This window comes from Doryrhamphus excisus, linkage group LG10, assembly GCF_037039965.1.
Source record: "Doryrhamphus excisus strain RoL-2023G ecotype Guam linkage group LG10, RoL_Dexc_Guam_v1.1, whole genome shotgun sequence".
Classification (NCBI taxonomy): Eukaryota; Metazoa; Chordata; class Actinopteri; order Syngnathiformes; family Syngnathidae; genus Doryrhamphus; species Doryrhamphus excisus.
This window is the reverse complement of record NC_136366.1, coordinates 13,024,080-13,048,930: the sequence shown is the minus strand read 5'-3', so window position 1 is coordinate 13,048,930 and position 24,851 is coordinate 13,024,080. Positions and strand designations below refer to the sequence as shown.

The window sequence follows — 24,851 nt, the reverse complement described above, 5'->3', positions numbered from 1 at the left end:
CAGAATCTGGACCTACTCAGCGGAAACAGGTCTGTTTTAATGTATTGTGTGTAATGTATGATTAAACTAGTTTTCTTTTGTTGGTACAGGATCAGGAACTCCAAACACTTGTGTCTGATGGTGGCATCTTTAGGAATTGTAAACAAACATGACTTTCCCTATACGGGCTGTTTTTTCCCTGATTATTATATGTAACACTGTAAAACCCCACAACATACATTTTATACACTGTTGACAGAAAATAATATGTTGACATTTCTCTCTTATGTAAACACTCTCAAAAAAGTTCAAACCTTCAATTATTAGTCACTCACCTATATTTCAGTCTTGTGATGTGCCTTTTCGTCTTGGCGCCGTTCAGCTGTATTGTAGCATTTTTGTATTCTTGTTTAGCAAGCAAGGGATGACACATTTTGTATCCTTGTTGGAACATATGCAAATATGTTTCAACAAGCAGTGCTCCTCAATGGAAGATTCATTAACAAGCAAGCAAGCAAGCTAGCGAGGTAGTAACCTAGCAAGCAAGCTAGCAAGCAAGGGATGACACATTTTTGTATCCTTTTTTTGTATCCTTGTTGGAACATATGCAAATATGTTTTAACAAGCCAATCAATCTCCTTCTTGCTGCCCCGCCATGTTTCTCTTGACACGCAGAAAACATGGCGGGGCAGCAAGAAGGAGATTGATTGGCTGTAGATCTGTACATCTGGATGCAAAGAACAATGAGCGGCAAACAGAAGAAGCGGGAAGACAAAGACACTTCCCACAATGCAATTATTCTTAAAGTGACAGGCTCAGCTTGTAATAGCTTTCATACTGATAGAGCGAGGGAACGCTGGACTGAATTTGAGATTTTCTTTAGTTTTCAGTATAAATGAATCGAAATGAAAAGAAATAAACAATTGAAATAGATCAGTCTGTGTGTAATGAATGTATATACTACACACATTTCACTTTTTGAATGAAATTAGTGAAATAAATAAACTGTGCATATTCTAATTTATTATATATGCATTTTGTAATACCAAAAAATGGAAAAACAAAACGTACAGTTTGAGTGTGTTCAAGGTAATAACACACCTTCAAACTGATACCTCTATTCCATGAAATTCAGAGATATGGCGTCCTTATACTGACAACATGACCAATTCAGTTTGAGTGAAGCTTTTTTAAAAAATAATTTATTGTCTGTATGTACAAGCAAAAAAAAACAAAAACAAAACTGAGTAGAAATGAGAGCATATTTGTATCTGCAGCATGATGAGGACTGTACACATTGCAATGGTATGGTGGTGCCCGTATTGGCTGAACACCAGAGTACCTCAAGTCACATTATTAGGTACACCTGCACCACTTCAGAATTTTAGTGGAATTGTTGATAGAAATGCAGGTGTACCTAATGTTGTGGCTGCTGAGTTTATTGTTAGTGTCAGTGACAGCAATGGAGTTTTTTTCTATTATTATTATTATTATCATCATTAAAATCAGAAGGCCTCTGGACTTAAAAAGTCTTTGGTTCATCAAGTAACCGTTTTCAAGTAAAGCTCACAGCTCCGTCCTCTGCCGCACATCTTATTTATACTGTAAGTACACCTTTTCTGCTTGTTCCATGACATTGTGCTGTTGCCTTAAAAGTAAAACTGTACAGGCCTTAGTCACAGGGGTCATAGGTCACCTCCAAGCACCTAGGATGACGTACTTTTGGAAAACCACACACATACAATTTTGCATTTTGGTCAAGTTAAAATGAAAAAAAAAACAACAACAAAGGGGTTGGCCGAAAAAAGACAAACTAAAGCTGAGTAACATTTCATTACATTGCACAAGATAATACTGACGTTTATACCACCTGGATGAACTTTTTTTCCCCAAATAAAAGTGTGTTATGGGTCATAAAAACAAGCTAATGGATTGCGAATGATGCTATAATTCCAATAAATAACCCTAATAATAATGTTGACCATTACAATAACAGTCATTGCATGCTCAATACAATGTGGTAAAAAAAAAACAAGCAATCCAGCAATGCATTGTGGGAAATGAAGTTGTAGAAATCTTGTTTCTTTAGAATCCATAACATGATTTGCTAGTGTAGAAAAATAGTCCTATTGCATCATTGAAAAAATAGTATGCTTAAAACCATATGAGGTATGAAAGTATCAAACGCCTCCTCACCGCACTCTTTTTTTTCTTGTCCAAAAAGTACAAAGTCCGAGGGAAATAAAGATGTTAACGGCACTCTTTTTTTTTGTTGTCCTTAAAAAAATAGACGAGCCATCAAGACTGAAATTCCTTCTCCTGTTGAAAGCAGAGTGGATGTAATACTGAGTGGAGGAAGAACCTCCGCGCGCACACACACACACACACACACACACACACACACTGAATTTTCCATGTCTGGACAAGCCAATACAAAAATTGTCCCCAACCCTAAAAAGGTCCTCACAAAAATATGACCTCACAAATTTTGGACGCCAAAGACAAGCGTATGTGCACACACACACTTTTCGTTTGAGTGGACAACCCAAAATGGCAAAAGTTGCCAAATAGAAGAATACCCACACATGCGTGCACGCACACAGTTGTAGCATTTTCTTGTGTGGAACAGTCAAAATGTCCATGCAAAAAATGTCTACACAAAGAAAAATGGCCAAAGAGGTAGCATTTTCCTTGTGTGCACTAGTCAAAATGTCTACAAAAGTTGGAACATCAAGCACACAAACACACCCAGAATTTTCCTTATGAGGTCACGTTGAAATGTCAACTCCAAAATACCAAGGTGGACACACACACACACACACACACACACACACACACACACACACACAGACACACACAAACAAAGTGTATTTTCAGGTTCCCAGGTGAGCATCCGGTCAAGGCTTCCAGGCGTCAGGGTGGTTTAAGATAAGGTGCAGTCATAGGTCCCTTCCTCCTCCCCCCGTTCCTCTGTCTGACTGGGGGCCCGGAAGTCCTCCGTGGGAGCTGTCCTCGAAAACCCGCCGGAGGGCTCCAGAGAAGGGAGCGCCAGAAGTCCCAGCGGAGCGGCGACGCACCTCCCGTCCTCGGGTCGAGCCAAAGTGGCACCGCCTGAGCCTCCCTCCACGACGCCGAGCTTAGAGCTCTGGCAGGCGGACGGCTGGAAGGCTTCGGGCTGCACCTGCTCGGACGCCATGGAGGCGGCCATCATCAGCTGCTGTAGATGCGGCTGGATGAGGCTCAGGAAGGGTTTGTAGCCCAAGCTGGGGGGAAAATGTATTAGTAATTAAAAATACATTAGAAATAGTTTTATTTATTTAGGTGATGTAGTGCACTTTTCTGTGTTTTTTTTAAGTTTTTTCCCCACCAATGATGGACAATAATGCAATACAGCTAAGTACTTAAACTACAAGTTGTGTTTTAGCACCCTCTGCTGGTTGTTGCCGGCACCACATTATATTTTACGTTGATTGCCTCAAGACAGTCTTGTCAATACTAATAACACTAAGTAACAAAATTCCTAACAACCAATCAAATTAACTGACTAATTGATTAGTACTCACCAGTCAGTGGAGGCCCATGTGTCGACGGCCAATAGGCCGCTTCGTATGCTCTGCGTGGTTTCTGCAGGAACTTCCGGGCTGTCGAGGAGACCAACGACCTGCTTGATGACGTTTGCATCTCGTAGGATCAAACCGATGACAATACACCACTCCAGGCAGCCCGCCTCCATAAAGACGTGCAGCAGGTACCTGAAGGCAGCACAGGAGCGTCAATTAAACACTTTTAGTTCCTTAGTTACGGGCCGGCGGCCATCTTGCACCTCTCGTTACCTGAGCTGCACCTGCGACTTGTGCGGCCCTTTGTTGGCCAGTTCCATGGAGATGTGCTCCAGCTCGGCCTGGCTCAGACTCAGCGTGGATGTGTTCTCGTCCACCATCGTCCAGTCGCCGTCCACCACCGAGCTGCTCTCTGTTAAGTCTGTGGCTGAGCCGATGCTGTACTCCTCCACTAAGAAGGGGGACAAGATCATTATGAAAGGCCTTGGAGCAGAACGATGGTTAGGATGTACTTACGAAGTAAGTCATAAAAGTGAAAACATAACCAGTATAAAGTATACTATAAAGTAACTGATGTTCTGTTTATATATAATTATTTCTATTTGATTAATGAAGTAGCCTTGGTGGAGAGCCAATGAGAGACATTCCAGTGGAGTCTACTAACCTTTGTTGGTGAGAAGCGACAGGAAGGCGTCGTACGTTTGCGGGGAGTGTCGGGTGGAGTTAGCGGACGAGGCGGCGTCCATGTCTTTGCTCGTCTGGCTGAGGCCGTCCATCCAGGTGCGGTTGGTGGGAGCCACTGGCGGTGGTGCCGTGTCCATGTTCAGCAGGCTGTCAGCGGACTGGGATTTTAGAAGCCGTGTGCTCAGGACTGAGAAGCGCAAAACAAAATGTCAGCAAGTGCTGTTTTCGAATGACGTCACAATGGAATCCCTGTGTTCCTCACCAGGAGGGCAGCGTCCGTTCTTCAGCGGCGAGCTGAGGTTCCCCACGGGAATGACAGGGAATGGCCACAGGAAGTCCTTGTGGAGTCTCTTCAGGGCCAGGACGTAATCGTCCACACGGGCTACACGGTTCCTCTCGCGGCATAACCAACTAATAAGCTCGAATCCCAGTTGTGCAGAGAAGCATCCTAAGTCTCGGAGGCGGACCTGCTCCAGGAGGTGGCGTGCGTGGCGCCAGAGCATCATGTCGATGTACATGTTCTCTGCACATTCGCCGTCACGCCTGGCAGGAAGCAAACACAGAAAGAACACTGAAATGATTCCTTGTTTAGAGTTTATTTTAAGATGTGTAGCGAAGCCTGCTTTGTTACCTTTAAAAAAAAAATAATTATGTTTTAAAACAGGCTGTGCTTCATACTGTATCATAAAAAAACCATCAGTTAAAGACAAGGGAGCTACAGGTTTATTGATTTTTGTTTTCTTCTGCAAAAAGGTTTACCTAGCATGATTCATTCATTCATTCATTCATTTTCCACCGCTTTTCCTCACAAGGGTCGCGGGATTGCTGGAGCCTATGCCAGCTGTCTTCAGGCGAGAGGCGGGGTACACCCTGGACTGGTGGCCAGCCAATCACAGGGCACATATAGACAAACAACCATTCACACTCACATTCATACCTATGGACAATTTGGAGTCGCCAATTAACCTAGCATGTTTTTGGAATGGGGGAGGAAACCGGAGTATCCGGAGAAAACCCATGCATCCACAGGGAGAACATGCAAACTCCATACAGAATTGATCCCTGGTCTCCTCGCTGTGAGGTCTGCGCTCTAACCACTCGCCCGCTGTGCAGCTCTACCTAACATGATGCTCTGTTAAAATGTGAGTGTAATGTTAGCATTGTAGCTCCCATTGTTATGTTTGTGTTAAAACCGGTAATCATATGCGATGTTCATACCCTTTACTTGAAGGTCCAGTGGGCATGCTGAAGGTCTTCTGTAGGTTGAATTTACCCACGGTGACTGAATCTGCTGACTGAGACAAACTGATGCTGCGATTCCGGAAGAACTCAAATCCGCTGGTTGAGCTGGGCTCCTTTAGAGCAAACAAACAGGAACACCTTTACAGTAGTCCCTTGTTTATCATGGTGAATTGGTTGCAGCATAGAAAACCTGTTTACCATCGTCTAAATGAATTAATACCCATATAGTCACCTTTACATTATCAATATAGTCAGCATATAGTCAGTTCTCATATTCCACATTGTGCACTTGGACATACCTGTGTGGTGGGTGTAGGGGGTGGAGTCTCCATCTCCCCTGAGCCAATGGCCTTGAGGAAGCGGATCATGTGACGACAGAGGTCCCACTTGCCCTGCTCAAGCGCCGTGTTGAAGAGCAGCGTGGCGTGCTGTCTGCTCACGGCCGGAACCTCCATGTTCTTCAAAGGTGGAAAAATTCGAGTCAGTTAAGAATATTGTTTGCTAGCATTCACAGGCACCATACCTGCAGGATGATCAAGTAGGAGGCAGCAGTGTCCAGATCTTGAGCCATGAGGCACTCTTCGAACAGATCCTTGGGGTTCCCCACAGCAGCAAACAGGTAGTTCCACAGAGCGTACTCCGTCTTGCGGGCGCAGTGCACGATGGTCTGGAGGAAGAGCGGGAACTCTGTGATGAACTTGGCTACGGTGGGTAGCAGAGGATCGGGGATGGGCTCCCGAGAGGTTGCCTCCTCCTCCAGGACCACGTGGACCATGAGCTCCATGACGTGAGGGAAGTAAGGGAGGGAGGCGCACGACTGGGCCAGCATCAAAGCCTGTAGGGACGGGATTCAGATTTGAATACCCTCTCTCCAATTGTTGATTTCCAATTCACACCCCACCTTTTGTGATTTAAATAAACAAACTCCCTAGCCATAATTTAAGCATTTCTGGTAAGTAAATGTGAAAATATGTTTCATCCTTGGCATAAAGTACTTTTATTTAAGCCTGCACTTACCTGTTCCCCCAGGTTACGAACAAGCAGCTGCCTCAAGATGTGATGGAGGTAGATCTGTGAGGTCCTCTCTACAGTGCAGAAAGGAAACAGCGCCTCCAGTGGCTCAGAGGAGCCCTGCAGCCCGTCATACAACACTGTCTCGTTGGTGGCGCCGAGCACCAAGGCATCCTCAAACAGCACCGCCAGAGGGTAGATGTTGATGTGGAAGGGCAGCATGATGCGTCGGGATAGGAAGGAGTGGGGCTTGCGGTGGTCACGGGGGAAGAGCGGCATCCACACCTTCATGCCCGCTTCGCCGCAGGAGAGCCACAGGGCCTCCAGGAGGTGGCGCTTCTTCCTGTCTGAGCGGCAGGTGGTCCAGACGTTCTCCACACACTGAGCGAGGACCACTGGGGGGCAGAATGGTAGCTAGGACGGAGAGATGGAGGGATCAGAGAGTAAGCGACGTGAGCTTGTGGTTCACGGCCACAATGTACCACACCGGGCAACTGTCTTACCAGCTTCTTGTTGTTGGCAGGCGTCTCCTTCTCTCGTACCTGCGGCCCTGAACGGTCCCTCTGTAGCATTATTAACTGACCAGCCAGATTCAACATGATGCTCTCCGCCATGCAGGCCTGAGGTGGACCAACACAAATGACCAAGGTACGGCTACATTTCAATGTCTGGGGTGTTTTTTTTCTGGAATAACTTACCTGCTGCGGGGCTTTCAACGTGATCCCGGTCTCCGTGCGTACTGATGTGAGGGTTACTGAGACCACCAAACCAGGGTGAGGGATGTAGCGGGACATGGAGACTTCCTGCAGCATCTCTACACTTACAGTCGGTTTTGGACTAGAACATGAAATAAGAGTTAAGATAACATAAGTCACAGGGCCAAAACAAAAGTACTGGGACACATCTCTTACCCATCGTTCCTTCTCTCTATGCTATAGAGGCAGATGGAGCAGTCGGCTCGGAACAGGATGACCATGTCTCGGAAAACGTTGAGGAGTAGCGTGTCGGAGTGCAGCTTGGTGACTGAGGCGAAAGCGTTGTCCAGGTTGGATGAGCGCTGATATAGCCTCAGCTAAGTGGGAATACAAAATCACTTTGGTGAAACAACAACACCTCAAAGCAGATGGGAGAATAAGGTCTCACCTGCTCTTGCTGGTCTGTGAAGTTATAACAGGCCACCACCACAAAGTCATTCCACCAAGCCAGACCGCCTGTCACAGTCATGTTCTGCTCCTTTGGGGAATCAAACAGACCATGGATTATATTTCTGAGCTTCCAGCAAGCATTTTTATTACAGCATGTATATCAGGGGTCTCAAACACGCGGCCCGCGGGCCAAATGTGGCCCGCAGGACACTAGTTTGAGGCCTCAGCAAGGTACTTGTCATCTTGGGGGTGTGTTTGGGTTCCTTGGACACCCGCTTCCCACGTTTGACAACATCAGTACATCTTCGGAATTCACGTTTCCACTTAATTAACTGCAAACCCCCAGTGTGGACAGCACTCATGCAGCCCTGGAATGTGACACTACCACCACCTGGCTGACTAGTTAAAATGATCTTGTTGTGTTTTGATACTGCTATACAAGCTGTACTCTGACTACTACTAATAAAAACGTTTTGTATATTCCAAATATCTGCACTCCTGGACGTACCTGAGTAATGTTCCCAAAGAGTTTCCACTTCCTTGTGAACAAAGAGTAGTGTGCAAAGCCTCGTCGCCCTGCGACGGCCATGCACTGCCCAGTTGTGTCGATGGCTGCAAACTGCACACAAAAAAATCACCATAACATAAAGCAAATGAAGGCCGCATTACCCACCACTTAAGGTACAGTGCCTTACCCGTATAGGCCAGTTGCTCTCTAGGTATGTGCTATGGATCTATAGTATAGTGCATAGTGAAAAACATACAATTAATAACAATGAATGCTGACAAGAGACGGAACGTCACTGAATAACTAACCTGGACCACATGCCAGTGCTTGTGGCCTAGTAAAGTGCTGAGTCCCTGGGAAAGGGGAGAGTTGGGGTGGTGGTGGTGGTGGTGATGATGATGGTGGTGCGGTGGGCTGCCGTCATGCGGGTGCAAGCGTGTGTGCTGTTGCTGCTGGGTCTCAGAGCTGCCGTGTGCCTGTGCAGGATCGCCACAGGTCAAGTAAAGGCGGTCCTCGCCGTGCAGCAACACCTGCTCCTGGTTGCTCTGCGCAGAAAGAACCGGTTATGTCTTGACTGGACAGCGAATGCATCATGCGTTGCTGGCTTACCGTGCAGGGATTGACGGTGAGGGCGCTCTTGATGAAGTGAAATTGCAGGATCCCGGCCTGCATGGGGAATTGGGGGGGTGACATAGTCTCCTCCTCTTGCTGCTGCTGCTCCTGTTGCTTCCTCTTTACGCTTTTGGTGGGCAACACCCACAGGTGGTAGCCCTCTGCACCCCAACTCTGCACCATAGGCATCTTTCAGTACGCTAAAGAATCCAACTACACTACTATATAAACAAATGGCCAAAAGGTACAAACCATAGAGCTGATTTTAAGGGGATCCTTCTTGGTGCCATCAGAGCGATACCTGCACGAGAAAACCGAGCAATCAACAATGTTCCACTCCTATCCTTAAAGGGGGCAATAATCTGCATTAGAAAATGCCTGACTGCCAAACAAGTATAAGAAGAAGTAGCTATGCTGGAAGTGTCTGTGCATGTTTGTGTTCAGGTACGTCCACGCACGCAAAGTCTTCTCCGAGAGTGCAGATGAGCTGAGCTCCGAAGACGCTCCACAGTGACAGGCCGCCACACTCCCACGTAACCATGGCAACACTATAGTCAGGAGACCAGCAGATGAGCTTGACTGGACCCGTCTTGTTGTAGATGTCTATGGGAAGAAGTTAAGATAGATATAAAAAATAAAATTGGTAAAAAAAAATACTGTAGAACAAGGGTCTCAAACACGCGGCCCACGGGCCAGATGTGGCCCGCAGGACACTAGTTTGAGGCCCCCGCCTTAATATGAAAGTTTAATGTTAGTGCGGCCCGCGCAAGTTTGATATGGATGCTTTATGGTATCATGTACCCAGAAAAAATTATTATGTTTGATTAATGTTCATGTTAAAGGTTAAATAACTGTTAATAGTTATCCTCCCTATCCGTGTGGAATTGGTAAGTTTTTGGCTATTTAAGTTTAAAGGAAATAACTTGAAGGCTACCGTTTAGGTCGCTAGCTCTCTAGTTTGCGAGTTAGCATGTGTCTCAAGACCCTGCAGTTGCGCAATATGTTGTAAATTAAAAAAAAAAAAAAAAAAAAAAAAAAAAAAGAGTATAAATGTGACTATAGTCATGTTTTGTCATGTCTACAGGGCTCTAATAATGCTTTGTTAATATTAATCTGAAAAAAATAATTTGTCTACCTACCAACTATATTTGGTTTCTTAAGTTTTTATTATTTTTATTATATTTATTTATTTATTACTGATTGATTGATTTTCTTTATTCTTGATTTGTTTATTTATTTTTCATCTTATTTTGTGTAGAAAAATAAAAAGTAAGATATTTGAGAACAGTGGAATGTTTTATCAGAGCTTTTCTTGTAGAAAATTGGAACCAAATTTAATTTTTTTGTTTTTAATAAATGCGTTTTTTTTGTGGAAAAACCTGATGCGGCCCAATCTCACCCAGACCCGAGCTCCAGTGGCCCCCAAGTAAATTGAGTTTGAGACCCCTGCTGTAGAAGAATATGCAACGTTTAATGGGTTAAAATTGAAACATGTTCTAAGCTCCGTCATGATAGGACTGCTGAGGAGGTGTTGGAGAGAAAGAAATGAGACTAGTGGATACCTGGGTAGTGTTTTGGGGTGAGCTCCAGCTTGTGGGAGAGCTGCATAGATCCTGTTGCGGTGTCAATCATGTAGACCAGCACTGACCCGCTGTAAAGGGAGGCTGGATTAGTCCACATTTTGATATATGAAAATAAGTCGTACTGTATGTGCAGACAATAACGGGACACACAAAGAGTACAGTATAACAGAGGGAGCGAAAGAGGGAGAGATGCCTGTCCAACTGGCAGATGTCCAGTGCAGCGAGACATTTCTGACAAGCACACACTAGGGAGCCTGGGCAAACATAGGCTGACACACACTGGACACATACTGCACGCTCAACAATCCCCCTCTGTGGCACACGAGCAGACAAGTTCCAACACTGTATTGTGATGCACACAAACGACCGCCTTACCTGGCACATCCAAATGCCATCACTCTGTATTTGTTGTTGACAGCCACGCAGGTGCCGTCGCTCACATCTGCGGCCCACACGCCTTGTAGCTGCTGGACATAAAGGAGTTTGGATTTAGGAATGAAATAAAACGAGAGTGGTTATTGAGGGGTGGATGGAACATTGAGATGAATGACAAACAGGAAGTTAGTGTCTCGCAACAAATATGCAATTAAGAGTTGACTTAAGAGTGAAATCTGGAGAGGACAGAGTTTTCTAACAAGTGCAGACCTCCGCCAAGGTCGAGGAGTAATGTCAGACAGGGGTATAGCACCAAATTCTATCAGGCCCCCACTGTACGACTCTATTGATAATTGTATTGTTTTAAGTTTGGGCTCACAGTGTTGGATATGACAAGGCAGACATACTAATCACCACCAAAGCCTTTCCTTCCTGGTTACTTTTGCAGGAAGGAATTTAGCTATGGCTGCTATACAATAATATCCCACATACTTCAAAACACTACATACTCTAATTGTCTTTGGGGAAATAAATCCTTAGTGAGCATTTGGCTCTATGACTTTGAGCTTTCCTTCGCTCTCCCACCTCTCTTTTCTCTTCTAGCATCCTGATTTTGTTCTTTGCGGGGTGCCCAGTCAGGGAACATCTCTCCAGGAATTGCTGTGATATCAGAGCTGGAAATGACTTGATCATTTCAGTTTCAAACACAGCTTGACTTGATAAAAATGCTGAGCTTCCTTGTGATGCTGTGTTTACACGAATTACAAGTACGCTGGGGTTCGCTGCACGGTGATCGAGTGGTTAGCGCGCAGACCTCACAGCTCGGGGACCAGGGTTCAATTTCACCCTCGGCCATCTCTGTGTGGAGTTTGCATGCTCTGCCCGTGCGTGGGTTTTCTCCGGGTACTCCGGTTTCCTCCCACATTCCAAAAACATGCTATGTTAATTGGTGACTGTGAATGTGAGTGTGAATGGTTGTTTGTCTATATGTGCCCTGTGATTGGCTGGCGACCAGTCCAGGGTGTACCCCGCCTCTCGCCCAAAGACAGCTGGGATAGGCTCCAGCACCCCCCGCGACCCTTGTGAGGCTAAGCGGTAGAAAATGAATGAATGAATAAGTTCGCTGGCTACTTCCCTGTCCTGTGTCTTTTGGAGCTGAAATTGCATGCAGAGTAAGACAACTTCATACATGTCTGTGCTAATATTGAAAGTCCTCCCTGCTTCTCATGCTCGCCTACTATTTCAGAAGCACTGATTTATGCTATCAGTGGGAATCACACGCATCACACTCTGCTGACAACTTCTTTTATTGGAAATTAATGAGTTTAAGTCCCTTAAAGAGTTTAAGAGTTCAAGCTCCCGCTCTACTGGAATCAGATATGTTGCATCTCATTGCATACAACCAAGTCAGTAACAGACATACCCATTATAACTCTCCTCCGCCTGTCACTCAATGGATGACAGAGAGGACCCTGTGGCCACAGGAGAGAAAAGCCTCACACTTGCACAGCAATATTAGCGACACCTTTTGGGGTCTGAAAAGTCAAAGTCATTTGGAAGCACTGAGATGCACAACTGCTCTAAGCGAAAATGCTAATTTGATTGGCTGGTGGCGTCATGTGGGGCACTGTGCCAGCTCCAGGCTTTATGAGAATGTTACCCAGAAGACAAGGTGACAACAGACATGCATGCATGGAACTTTTAACTTTTACCCACAGTATTAATCATTTTACAGCAAAACTTTCCACTTTACGTTTGACCTTTTTTCCTAATTTCCCATGTTTTCCATGACTGGAAAAATGGTCATTTCTTTTCCAGGGTTTACAAAATGCATGGGAAGCCTGCTTCACTTCTTTTTACACTTGCATGAGAGGTAAGAATGTAAAAATGGTCTGTGAAGTTAATAAATGTGTTAATAAATGGCAGAGGAATGGATTATTTATAATTGTACAAAAACACAACCGAATCAGAGGTTTATGACATCCACTTCTTCCTTGAACTTTTGCTTTTTACCTGTTTAACATTCCTAAATATTTTTCCAACAGCTACTACTGCATGCACACACATATTGTCAGGGAATATGGCTGCATTAGAGACATTAGATCAAAAACAATTGTGTCTGCAATTAAAGCTAAAAAAAAAGGGTGCCTGCCACAGTGAAACTGGCTGACTCATGTTGACATAAGTGGTTTTCAAAACCAAAACCGTAAAAGCCACTGCTTTGGGACGTTCGCCACAGACATATTAGATTTTGCTTCCATGTGTACAAATTGTTATTTTGATTTGCCTGTTTTTATATGGTATTTCATACTCAAATACTTATACTTTTATACATATATACAAAAAAAACTAAATAAAATGGGTGCATTACTTGCTGTGGTAGAATCCTGGTCCATGCTTTCATTTTGAAGCGTACTTTGCCCTGAACAGGGACTCGCATTAGTTTCTGTCTACATGTCACGACAGAAAAATATGTCGGCAGTTAAAATAGGCCTCTGATCATGTTCCTGTTATGAAGTTATGTACTGACTGCATGAGCACTGCTGTCTCATTGAGCCTCATCATGCATTCTTAGCTATAACGTGTGCATGTCAACACAAACGGGCTTTGTGTACCAGCATTCTTACATCCGCAGTGATGGTGCTGCTTAGGGGTGTGATGAATCCCAGACGTCCGTCACTCAGTACCGCAGCAAAGCCGTCCAGGGTCTCACAGTACTCCATGCAGCGGATATGAACACCTTCCAGGTCCAGAGACGGTCCACCTACACATATACAACATTCGGGATAATGAGATAACATCTTTAGCACAACAAGATTTAAATCTGTGCAGTTGGTCTCACCTCGAGCAGACTGGAGGTCTAGAGAGAAGGGGATGGTGGTGAGGCAGATGGCCTTGCGGCCATTTCCGCCGAGCCCGTCCCAGTGCAGCACGTGGAGGTAGCCGTCTGCGGTGCACACCAGCAGCTCCTCTTGGAGGGACTGTAGACTAGTGAAGAAGCGTGAAGAAAAAATGCTGATTAACAGGGATGACATATGTATAATGTATATTCTACACTAAAGATTACAGTGTGCAAGAGTACAGGAGTTCATTGTTCATTGGGAATTACAGCTAAAGATAACACATCAGGGCCAAGAGAACTGTGCAGGGGAGGTGAATTCTCTCGGTTGAAATGTGAAAAAATAAACTTACACGCCCACTCAACACCCACGCAAGCAAGCTGTCCCCCTTGGACAATGGCTGGGCTATATAACGGCTGTCAAATGAAGAGGGCGGATGATGAGACGTTGGAGACGAACACAATGGGTGACGGGACAGATACAATGTAAGAAACATAGCTGCAGGAGGATATGAAGTGACAGTTCTCTTGTCAGCAAATAAAGAGGATGTAATGAAAAGGCAAGCATTGCATGTGTACATTTATGTGGACTCTATGTGTCAGGTCACGTGATTTGGAATGTGGGCTGCTACGATTACAAATTAACAAGACGAACGTTGACAAAATAGCCACAAGCTGCTTTCTTCTCATCCGACGGAACAGATGTCTGTGTTTTTAATCAGTAACCCTGCTGGTGCATGCTTAACTACAGATCGGGGTTGCTTTGTTAATGCGTTCACCACACAGGATGGAAAACACTGCATGAGCACGCGGCATACAGTCTAGTGCGGGGATCTTGAACTGGCGGCACACGGACCGGAAGCCGGTGAGTTCAGTTCAAAACTCGGCCAATTCATCAGTAATATTTATTATCTGATGAATTATCAGCATATATTGATATATGATATCATTATGGCAGTCTTTTCATTTTACATGGGGCAAGTTCGGGTAAGTAGTTCTCACCTTATGGATTCCCCATGGGAAAGTCATTTTTGTTTTGAATGTAAAGCCCTGCATATATAGCAGGGGTCCTGCGGTCCCAGTATCGGTCTGTGGGAATGGCATTGTGTGCCATAAAGGATCTCTGTCTAGTCCTGGTCTATTCTAATACTACAACATATCAGATAGATCAACAGCTAGATCACCAGACTTGTGTGTCGAATGGAACAGACCCAACAAAGATTCATAGATAAGGTCAGTGATTACATAAAAAAAAGTCAGCAACCTACCTGGTGATGGGGGCCTCCAGATCAACAGGCTTCTTTATCTCGAGTGACAAAGCGGGGGCACACTGCTCCTCTTTATAACCCGGGGTTACCTTCACGCGAGGGCTCCCCCTGTTCAAACACATATGATAAGAATAACACGCAAAAACAGATATGTCCTGACGTGCCCACGGCTGTCTGCTAGTGTGTCATTTAGGAATGTCAAACAATGATTGTACTTACTTTGGGTAGACCGGCTCATAGAGGTACTTGTCATCCCCACCGCCCAGCACGGAGAACAGTAGAATGTAGCCTTTGGCAGTCTGGGGAAAACGCAAACACAAACACAAACACAAACCTGAAGACATTTTCCTTTCTACTTATTGTAGAAAAAGTCAATCATTGTTTCAAGGTGCTTCTTCAGTCTAAAAACTATAAACATGGGGGCCATGTGGAAGTTTGATTTTAGAGGTATGTCACACGCATCTTCAGTTATGACTGATAACATGCAGCATAGCACAAATCCTGTGTACGATACACACTAGAGGACAAACTCCAGTGCTGGCCACTCACAAACACACTTTGTATAATGTCAAAACATAGCCTTTAAATGACATTTGTCTATGGATGTCTTAACCACACACTGAGAGAAAATGTGGCATCTGTAAAGCTTAAGTTCCAACCGCTGCAATAGTCAGTGTTTGAACAGTATTTACTGAAGGAAAAAAAAAAAAGTTGGCAGAGCTTTGGGATTTATTTTAAGATGCTTGTTTGGTTAGAAAGCCGTCCTCCGTGAAGTGGTGAACTTATAGCTTTTTTTCCAGTGATTTCCTGCATGACAGTACTTGTTGGTAGAAGATCAGAACGTTACCACAGCCAAGATAAAAACCAGAAGCTTGTACCAGAGGACCACAGCCAAGTGGGTTCTGCAGAACCAATCAATGGCCTACAAAGCAAGTGGTGAGTTACAGTACAAAGACTATCAAACTTTGTTTCATAGTTCACAATACTATCTGACATGCCAAGCAGACGTCTGAAAAGGTGATTGTACGACCAACAGGGTTGTTTTGTGACCCGATTACGTCAACTAAGCAGAAACCGAACCCTCAGCAAGTGGTTTTGTGGTTCTTTTCACGAATTATATAAAAGCTGCATTGTGAGCTTCCTCTCAGTCATAAAATATTAGACGCCAACAGTGTGACGGGGCTGACACGATGCAGAGAAGCATCCCCCCCAAAAAAAGCAATCTCTGTATTTTTTATTATCGGAAAGATGTTACAGAACTGCTGACTGTGACCAAAATCACGTGTTACATTTGTGCATTTGGATATACAATATATACTTTGCAAAAATATGACCTATAAACACACAACAGGAATGTGCTGTTTTTTAGAATTGGCAAAGAAGTCCATTCTATCTGTCATTAATTGCAATTAATTATGGATTAACTATGGAAAAAATTTGATTTATTAAAATTATTTCCAGCTGCACGGCGGTCGAGTGGATAGCGCGCAGACCTCACAGCTAGGAGACCAGGGTTCAATTCCACCCTCGGCCATCTCTGTGTAGAGTTTGCATGTTCCAGGTACTCCGGTTTCCTCCCACATTCCAAAAACATGCTAGGTTGATTGGCGACTCCAAATTGTCCATAGGTATGAATGTGAGTGTGAATGGTGTGTCTATATGTGCCCTGTGATTGGTTGGCGACCAGTCCAGGGTGTACCCCGCCTCTCGCCCGAAAACTGCTGGGATAGGCTCCAGCAACCCCTGCGACCCTCGTGAGGAAAAGCGGTAGAAAATGAATGAAAATTATTTCCCTCACAATATGACCTATAATAAGATCATAATAATATTTGTGATTATTATCATAATAATAATAATAATAAGACCAGCTTCTGTTGTGGCCATACCCCAGCTAAAATGTCCAAAAGGCATTTATTAAAACACACGAGTATGAGTATCAGTCTTATTTTCTTATTATATGTACTATATTGGGTAATGTGTGTAACAGTGATTATAGGGGTGTTATTTCATGTATTTTACGAGGGCTCTATTAATGATAAAAAAAAAATCACATTGAGAAAGTCATACACAGGTTTTCTACTCTTCAACTACAAAAATATACTGTTCACTTTGATGTTATATAATTGGCAAAGTGAGGCACCGTGGCAGCCAGGTAGAGTGAAGATGCCAGAAATGGCAATGAGATTAACAGGTGAGCGATCAGACACGCTGGCATCAACCGTCTTGATGAGCCAGTGACAAGTTGTCGTCAACAGACTCCACATTTTACAGACCGAAGTTTTGATTTTCACAGTAATAAAAAGGCACAAAGGACGTTCCTTGTCAGCTAACTACAAAAACAGACATGAGATGACATTTCTTGGCGTGTTCACATATGCAGATAAACTCAGACAGGAAGTGCTTGTCATTGTCTCCGAGGACCCTTCAGGACACACACAGGGGAGTCCGACAGTCTTTTCTTAAAGCTATAAAATAACCCACGAGATGCCAGGCACCTTCAACTTCCTTTGCTTTTATGCCATGTGACAAGGCCACATTAAGTGTTGACCTAATCCTGTGAAATGCAGAAGCGACTTGGGACTTGCAAGCAGCAGAATCAGCCAAAGCGCCAAGTCAGCAGAGAAAAGTGACGGCACTCCGAGTCCTCTTCTGCATGTTTGAACAGGCTCCGCAGGTCAACAACGCGCATGCCTGTGCGGACGTTCAAAGTCATACCCTTGAGTGAACTATAGGAAGTCTTTCTTAAAAGGGGGACAAGTAGTCAAACAGGAGGCGAGACAGTGGCTGCCATTGTTGAGAACTGATATTTTGACGAAACACTGATTACTAAAGAACAGAAAAAAACACACCTTTAATTTATAATCTATGCATGGCTAAAAATTCTATAATACATGCTTCTCTGTATGTGAAAACGGCAAATTCTTGGTTGCTGAAAAAATCCTCAGTGAAAAAAATGTTCCATAGTGCCTGTGCATAACTGTATAATAACATAGAAGGGACCATTTGGGCCAAGAAACCGGATGTGATGTTACTATGTAAAAGAGTAGTGCATCGCGTCTTGACCCCGACCACATAAACATATGCTCACATATGGATTAATCAATACCAACACGGCCATATGAGCAGTCTTAGCAAGGGGTTCTGTGGGGGGGATTACATTTGCCTTAGGGGCTTCACAGGGTGTGAAGAGGCAAACATCTGTGAAACAGCTGGTCGGGAGCACCAGGACTAAAAGAGTTCACTTTTTAATTAAACAACAATGTTCGCAAAGGGAAACACTGTAGTCCAGGGGTCTCAAACTCAATTTACCTGGGGTCCACTGGAGCTAGGGTCTGGGCAAGGCTGGGCCGCATCAGGTTTTCCAAAAAAAAAAAAAACAGAAAAATACACAAACTTTTTCAGTGCTTTGGTTCCGATTTTCTACAATAAAAGCTCTGATAAAACATTCCACTGTTCTCAAATAACTTAATTTTTATTTTTCTGCACAAAATAAAATGAAAAATAAATAAATCAAGAATAAAGAAAATCAATCAATCAGTAATAAATAAATGTAATAATAATAATAAAACGGCAAATAATGAAAACTTAAGAAACCACATATAGTTGGTGGGTAGACAAATTATTTTTTTCAGATTAAAATTAAAGCATTATTAGAGCCCTGTAGACATGACAAAACACGACTATAGTCACATTTATGCTTTTTTTATTTACAACATATTGCGCAACTGCAGGGTCTTGCTAACTCGCAAACTAGAGAGCTAGCGACCTAAACGGTAGCCTTCAAGTTATTTCCTTTAAACATAAATAGCCAAAAACTTACCACTTCCACACAGATAGGGAGGATAACTATTAACAGTTATTTAACCTTTAACATGAACATTAATCAAACGTAATATTTTTTTCTGGGTACATGATACCATACAGCATCCATATCAAACTTGCGCGGGCCGCACTAACATTAAACTTTCATATCAAGGCGGGGGCCTCAAACTAGTGTCCTGCGGACTGCGTGTTTGAGACCCCTGCCATACAGCATCCATATCAAACTTGCGTGGGCCACACTAACATTAAACTTTCATATCAAGGCGGGGGCCTCAAATTAGTGTCCTGTGGCCCGCAGGCCGCATGTTTGAGACCCCTGCTGTATTCTTTTTCCGAATCAGCTTTGGAATAGCTAAAAGTTTTGTCTATGAGAATGCTCCATGAGGGCACGGTGACTTCAGTGACCTTCAAGCACTAAAACCATCCCATAAGTCCATCCTTGAACTTGCTAATGGCAACTTGGAATTACCTTGGGCCGTTCCCTGATATATATACACAGAATAATAGTGAGGCAAGGCGAGCGTTCCCTGGTATTTTTAACTCCCGCCGCCGCCGCTGCTGCCTGTTGATTTTGGCTGGGCCCAGCTGGAACTGGGCCTGACCTTCTTCCTCAGACGCATTCACAACATTCATTTGTGTGTATTTTAGCCCACAAGTATGGAAACAGAAAAAAAGTGGTGGGCACGAGGCACACCCAGAGCAGGACACCAAGAGATGCCAAGATACGATGTGATTAAGGTACAAACAACAGAACGTGAGCGGCATTCCAATGGAGCATAAAGGACTTGAGTGTACTGTTGCCCCTTTAAACACCCCATAATGTGTTTTGTTTGGTATGCAAAAAAATAAAAATGCAGTGTGTTTTACAACACACTGCACATCTAGGCCGAATGAATCTGATGATGCATGAAAACGCCAAACAGAACAGCAGATGGAAAAACATCTCCGCCAACCTCACATACTGATTCAAGTGAGATAACATACCCACTGAAAACAACTACACAAATTCCAACATATGGTGCATTTTATTTGCCTTCCTGATTATTTCATCTTTGTCAGCAATTTTGCAGAGGTCATGTTTGTTACCATGTATTACATCACTACATAGTTATTATCAGTAGACGAGTAGTACTGTAGATAAGGAGTACAAGTCATTGATGCAGTCACACAAAGCATCAAGGGTCATCAACCCAAACTATTAGGGCTCCTGCTGTATGTATTCACCAGCTACCACAACTGTTTTGCCATTTTGGGGTCCTGCTGGAACAATGAGTGTGTGAGGAACAATGAGGTTTCGCCCCCCATCTCGTTGACCACCAGTGAGCCACGGAAACAATGTGGGGAAAAAAATATTTTGCAGTATGTCTGCTGCACAACCTGCCCTATAATAGAATAATATAATGATGGGTGCGGCCAAACAGCTCATTAGTATTCGAGGTACATACAAAAAGGTGTGTTCCTTAGTAGTGCCGACAAAAAGCACTTTTCAACCGTCTAAATTCCAGCATTAATACGACTAACAACGAGGTACCTTTATTCTAGTTTTAAACAATGGAACATTCCGGACAAAAGAACCAACCGAACCTGTGGTGAAGATCAGACAAAGAAACACTGTTAAAAGCCTCTGAACTTTCAAACAGAGGCTTTTATGAGCCAACAGCAGGTTAAATGCCTCAATGGAGCGTTTTGATGGACATTTATGACGGTCCTTCTTTGCTTTTTATTCGTTGCATGTTGCTCTTTTGGACTGACTGCTCTGCATAAAATAGGATAAAGACTTCCAAGTCAAAACATAATGTAGCATTGTCGTGTGCACTTACCGCCACGGCGATCATGGAGTCATCGGGTTTCCATTCCGCCTTCTGGTAGAAGCCAAACTGTGCGACCGCCTTGGCAGACTCAATGTAGCTCACAATCAAAACACTGGGCTGCAGAAAAAGAAAATAATTGCATTAAAATAGGCTGCAGGTCACACATACATGACTGGATGGAATAAAAAACATTGCAGAATCTTGTAAACATAAATATATGAACATTTCAGGATCATTTGGTACAAAGTGGAGTAAGAAAACAAGTCATGTCTGGAATCTATTTAGAAGGCAACACCTGCACAGTGAACTTGATGCCCTGCCTTGCAGTCCGCTCCCACCACCATATTGAATGTGTCAATATGTCAATTATTTTGATATTGTGCCATTTCTACCAATGACAAGCTTTAGCATTCATGTCTTTTAAACAAAGCAAAACAAATTTTCTGCAGACCAAGGGCAAAGAAATCTCCAGCTGTATAACATGAGACTGTAAGCCGATATGGCTCCATCTTTGGTTTCTGTGCTGCCATGATTAATACTTTATAATGTCACCTGCACGGGCAGAGCTGATTAACAATAAAGTTATACAGATTGCACTGCTTGAAGCCAAAAATATTGCAGTTCTTGAGCAGAAGCATCGTACGCCTTATGGCTGCATGTGTGAGAATGGAACACGACTAAGCTACTGTGCAACATGGATTAGTAATAACACCCTGAATGAACTGACTGTGGGCTGAGCCTGTGGTGCTGGCTTGAGTTCAGGACTAAAGGAGATTGAAATAAAAGATTTGAGGGGGAAAGACAGTGACTATAAAGCAGGAACGAAAAACAAGGGAACGGTAATTCAAGTCAAAACGGTTGTTTGTTATGGTGAAATGTTGTAATGTGCATGCCAGGACAGTAGTTGGCGATGTTGGCTGACTGATACACATCTTTAGGGGACTGACAAGCATATAATGGTATCAAAAAGTGATTGCCTCCTAAACCTAATAACGGGTTGGGCAACCCTTTGCAGCAACAACTGCAATCAAGCATTTGTGATATCTTGCATGAGTCTCTTAAAGCGCTGTGGAAGAATTTTGGCCCACTCATCTTTGCAGAATTGTTGTCATTCGGCCACATTGGAGGGGTTTCTAGCAGGAAGGGCCTTTTAAATACATACAACAGCATCTCAATAAGATTTAGGTCAGGCCTTTGCCACTCTAGTCCAGAGTGTAACTTTCTGGTGTGTTGTGGATCATTGTACGACTGCAGTACCCTAGTTGGTTTAAACTTGAGGTCACCAACAGATCCTTCCGGATTTTTTGGTAGGCAGCAGAATTCATGGTTCCATTCATCACAGCAGGTCTTAAAGCAGCAAACCAGCCCCAGACCATCACACTACCACCACCATATTTGACTCTACCTTAATAAAAAACGATTGATTTAAAAAGTGTGTTTTTTGTTAAGTTGTGTTGTCATTGACTGATATTTAAAATGAAAGAAGAGTGGGGTGTTGGGGGGGGGGCAAGAGAGGCAGGGGGAACTACTCATATTACACAACAATTTCCTAGATTTTTAGTTTCTTTTAAAGTCTCATCTTGTGGACCCAATCAATCTCGACATTATCCAACAATGGATTTTACAGATGTACGAGTTACATCTGTGGAGAGGAGCAGGTGTTCCAAAGAGAAGATTTTCTTTTTTGTACTTTTGACGCCTCACTGATAGCTGGTGAGGCCAGAGAAGCAAAACACCGACACATCCTGTGTGTGGCGAAACTTCAGGAAATAAACAGTGACCCTGATCATTGTTGAAGGTACTGAACGACTCGCTACAATAAACAATGCGCTCAGAGGCAATGTCCTACAATCCCTTTTTTCTCCCCCTTCTGAGCTTTACTGGTCATCAACTAATAGTATCCCTCATTTTTACTTCTACGTTTTACAGAATACTACTTGCAATATTTTAAGTAACATTATAATATTGCTACCTGCCATAAAAGTGTAGATTTGTGAATTATAATGTAACAAAGTATAAATCCTCCCACTTTGAATAGTGTTTAGGTATTTATGATATTTATATTTAATCTGTAGCAGTGTTTTATGATATTTACGTTGAATCTGTTGTGTTTATATTGTACTGAGCAATATCCTGTTCTGCTGCTATTCACAGGCTTTGCTGATCAACAGTTTCTACAAACAGCAAGTTTGTTGGTCCCGAAGGTTCTGGTGGTGGAATTCCAAATTGTACTACTTTTGGTTTTTGTTGTAAAGAGATTTATTAGCAGTAGTCAACAGATACCAAAGTTACTTAAGCAGGTTCAAAGGTCACCTAACAACAAACGTGGCTTGATAACCGCACCGGGACATAAATAGAACATATAAGCAGATAATACAAGCAAAAATTTTTATTATTGTCGCTTGAGGGCTGCTTCGAATATTTTGCTTTTGTTACACAGTAGCAGCATGGTGGAATAATGATGAGCAAGCCTATTCAGGCTTTCAATCTCAGTTGGAGCATCTCTTGTGAAGCTGTCATGAGTTTTCTCCCGGTCTTCCATGTACTGTACCTCCTAGCATACATGTTTGCCTACTTGACGATTCCAAATTAGCCATACATGTGAATGTGCTTTGTTGGTGGATGGATTATCAACAATTGTTTATGTTGTGATTAACTGTGGCAGTCTTGGCATAACTTAAAACATTCCTTATGTGGACTAAGATTCAACTTGATTGATTTAGGGTGTAATTGATTGGAAACACGCAATTGTGCAAAAATAAATGTAACTGAAGCAAATACGTTTACATTTGAAACCAAAATGAGCGAATTCAAGAAACAATACAAGCGGTTGATTTTTTTAAATATTTTTTAAATACAAAGATGAAGAGTCTTGAACCAGTCATGATGTGCTATATATATATATCACTATATTGACACTTCCTATGGTACACATTATGTCATTGGATGGTCCTATCACCTCCTACTTCGGTACGAGGTGCATTATAAAAAAAAATTAAAAAAACTTTCAACTGTATTATGGAAAGCAGGAGCAGGCAGTGAACAAATGTAACAGTTACTGATTGTAAAAGTACCAGATGGAGGGGTAGGATTTAATAAGCTTTGCTTCTTCCTACTCCTTTTTGGACATGTGGAACTGTGAACTGATTATGTGATGCACTCAATTGTAATCTGATGCATGTTCAAATGAAATAAAACCATTGCCATTACCATAAAATAAATCAGTGGCCACGACAACAATTGAGATGCAAAAACCTAATAAAGCAGAATTTGATGCCTTTACATTTGAGTCAGTAAACTTGAAAACAACCCTATAAATCCCACGTAAATGCTACACGTATATAATGCTAATGTAAATATACAGCAAAAAAGCCCGTGCACATTGCTGGAGCGCCATGACTTTTACTTTATACTTACCCGACTGAACCAGATGCTGAGCTGCGTCTCGGAAAGTAGGGCGAAGTAGAACCGCTGGGAGCTGGGCTGGATGTGGAAGGGCTCCTCCGCATTCCGCAAGGGACAAAGCAGCCTCCGTGGCCAGCCGGTTAGGAAATACATGATGGCCAAGTGGCTCCGGCTCAACTGGCCAAACAATGTCGCAATGCCAGACTGGCCCCTTTTTAACCCTCCACCGCTACAAGTGTTTTCAACACAGTTTCCGCATGTTTGGTCGTGATCATAGGTGGAAAATAAATTAGAACAGTGCGAAAGACGACAGTATTAACTGTGCTGGCTGTGGGTTCATGAACGATCAAGCTACACGGCTAGCACGGGCTAGCGGAGCCAACTTGAGGCTAATGAGCTTCCCTGAGGCAGCGGCGACTCTGAAAACAGCCAGCGGGAAAGCGGGGTAGACGCTCCAATACCCGGAGAATAGTTCCCTTAATGATAAACGTCAGCTCCCGCCGGTTAATCAGTCCTCGCGGTGTCCGTACCGTCGGTGTTTACGGACGGCAAGACGTTCAGCTCTGACTCCTACGTGCCTCACCGACGCCATCTTTCTACTCGACGCTGATTGGCTACCGCTGCCAAAGTTTGTGTGGTGTTGACATGTGACGTCACAGCCATACTCTTGTTGCATGACAGCAGCAGCACTGACACCTAGTGGTGATGGCGGTTAGGTGTGCAAATTACATGTTTTTAACGGCATTTTCTTCAAAGATGTGAGTTTGTTTAAAAAGTGTAACGTTTTCATACACTGTTGAACACAACACACATTTAGCCATGCAGTCAACCCTGGCTTCTGAGGACATGTGCTGCCACGGATGACAGGATCCTGCACTATGGAAGACATCCTGACCAAGAAGTCCATCTCATATGGCCTCAACTTCAGACCAGTTGCCCTGGTGTCACACGTCATGAAGATCCCTGAGACTTATTCTGGTTCAACTGGCGCAAATCTTTATTTAAAT

General features: G+C 43.5%; 1 protein-coding gene across 2 annotated transcripts; it reads right to left on the bottom strand.

Annotated features, from left to right (window-relative positions):
- Positions 1-1,162: 1,162 nt before the first annotated feature.
- Positions 1,163-24,468, bottom strand: ric1 (RIC1 homolog, RAB6A GEF complex partner 1). Of its 2 annotated transcripts, none has more exons than XM_058064286.2 (27): positions 23,857-24,468; positions 20,449-20,556; positions 15,026-15,105; positions 14,807-14,914; positions 13,542-13,687; positions 13,327-13,463; positions 10,700-10,791; positions 10,304-10,392; positions 9,200-9,344; positions 8,994-9,042; positions 8,739-8,915; positions 8,438-8,674; positions 8,317-8,355; positions 8,130-8,240; positions 7,620-7,709; positions 7,388-7,548; positions 7,175-7,313; positions 6,980-7,096; positions 6,483-6,890; positions 5,989-6,300; positions 5,765-5,923; positions 5,442-5,578; positions 4,486-4,766; positions 4,204-4,410; positions 3,813-3,990; positions 3,543-3,731; positions 1,163-3,242 (listed from the first exon to the last, which is right to left on the bottom strand). In XM_058064286.2, exons 1-27 carry the CDS (start codon positions 23,995-23,997, stop codon positions 2,903-2,905), a joined length of 4,377 nt encoding a protein of 1,458 aa, XP_057920269.2. In that variant the 5' UTR covers positions 23,998-24,468; the 3' UTR covers positions 1,163-2,902. The 2 variants fall into 2 exon arrangements, with proteins under 2 accessions (XP_057920269.2, XP_057920270.2); XM_058064287.2 differs by having other exon boundaries at positions 10,700-10,788.
- Positions 24,469-24,851: the final 383 nt, after the last annotated feature.

Excerpts from the sequence above, each read along its gene's own strand:
- ric1 (XM_058064286.2), bottom strand. The coding sequence starts at position 23,997 with ATGTATTTCCTAACCGGCTGGCCACGGAGGCTGCTTTGTCCCTTGCGG. Across the intron at positions 6,891-6,979 it reads CTGCCAACAACAAGAAGCTG|CTACCATTCTGCCCCCCAGT; the intron begins GTAAGACAGTTG and ends TCTCCGTCCTAG. Across the intron at positions 5,579-5,764 it reads CCCCTACACCCACCACACAG|GAGCCCAGCTCAACCAGCGG; the intron begins GTATGTCCAAGT and ends TTTGCTCTAAAG.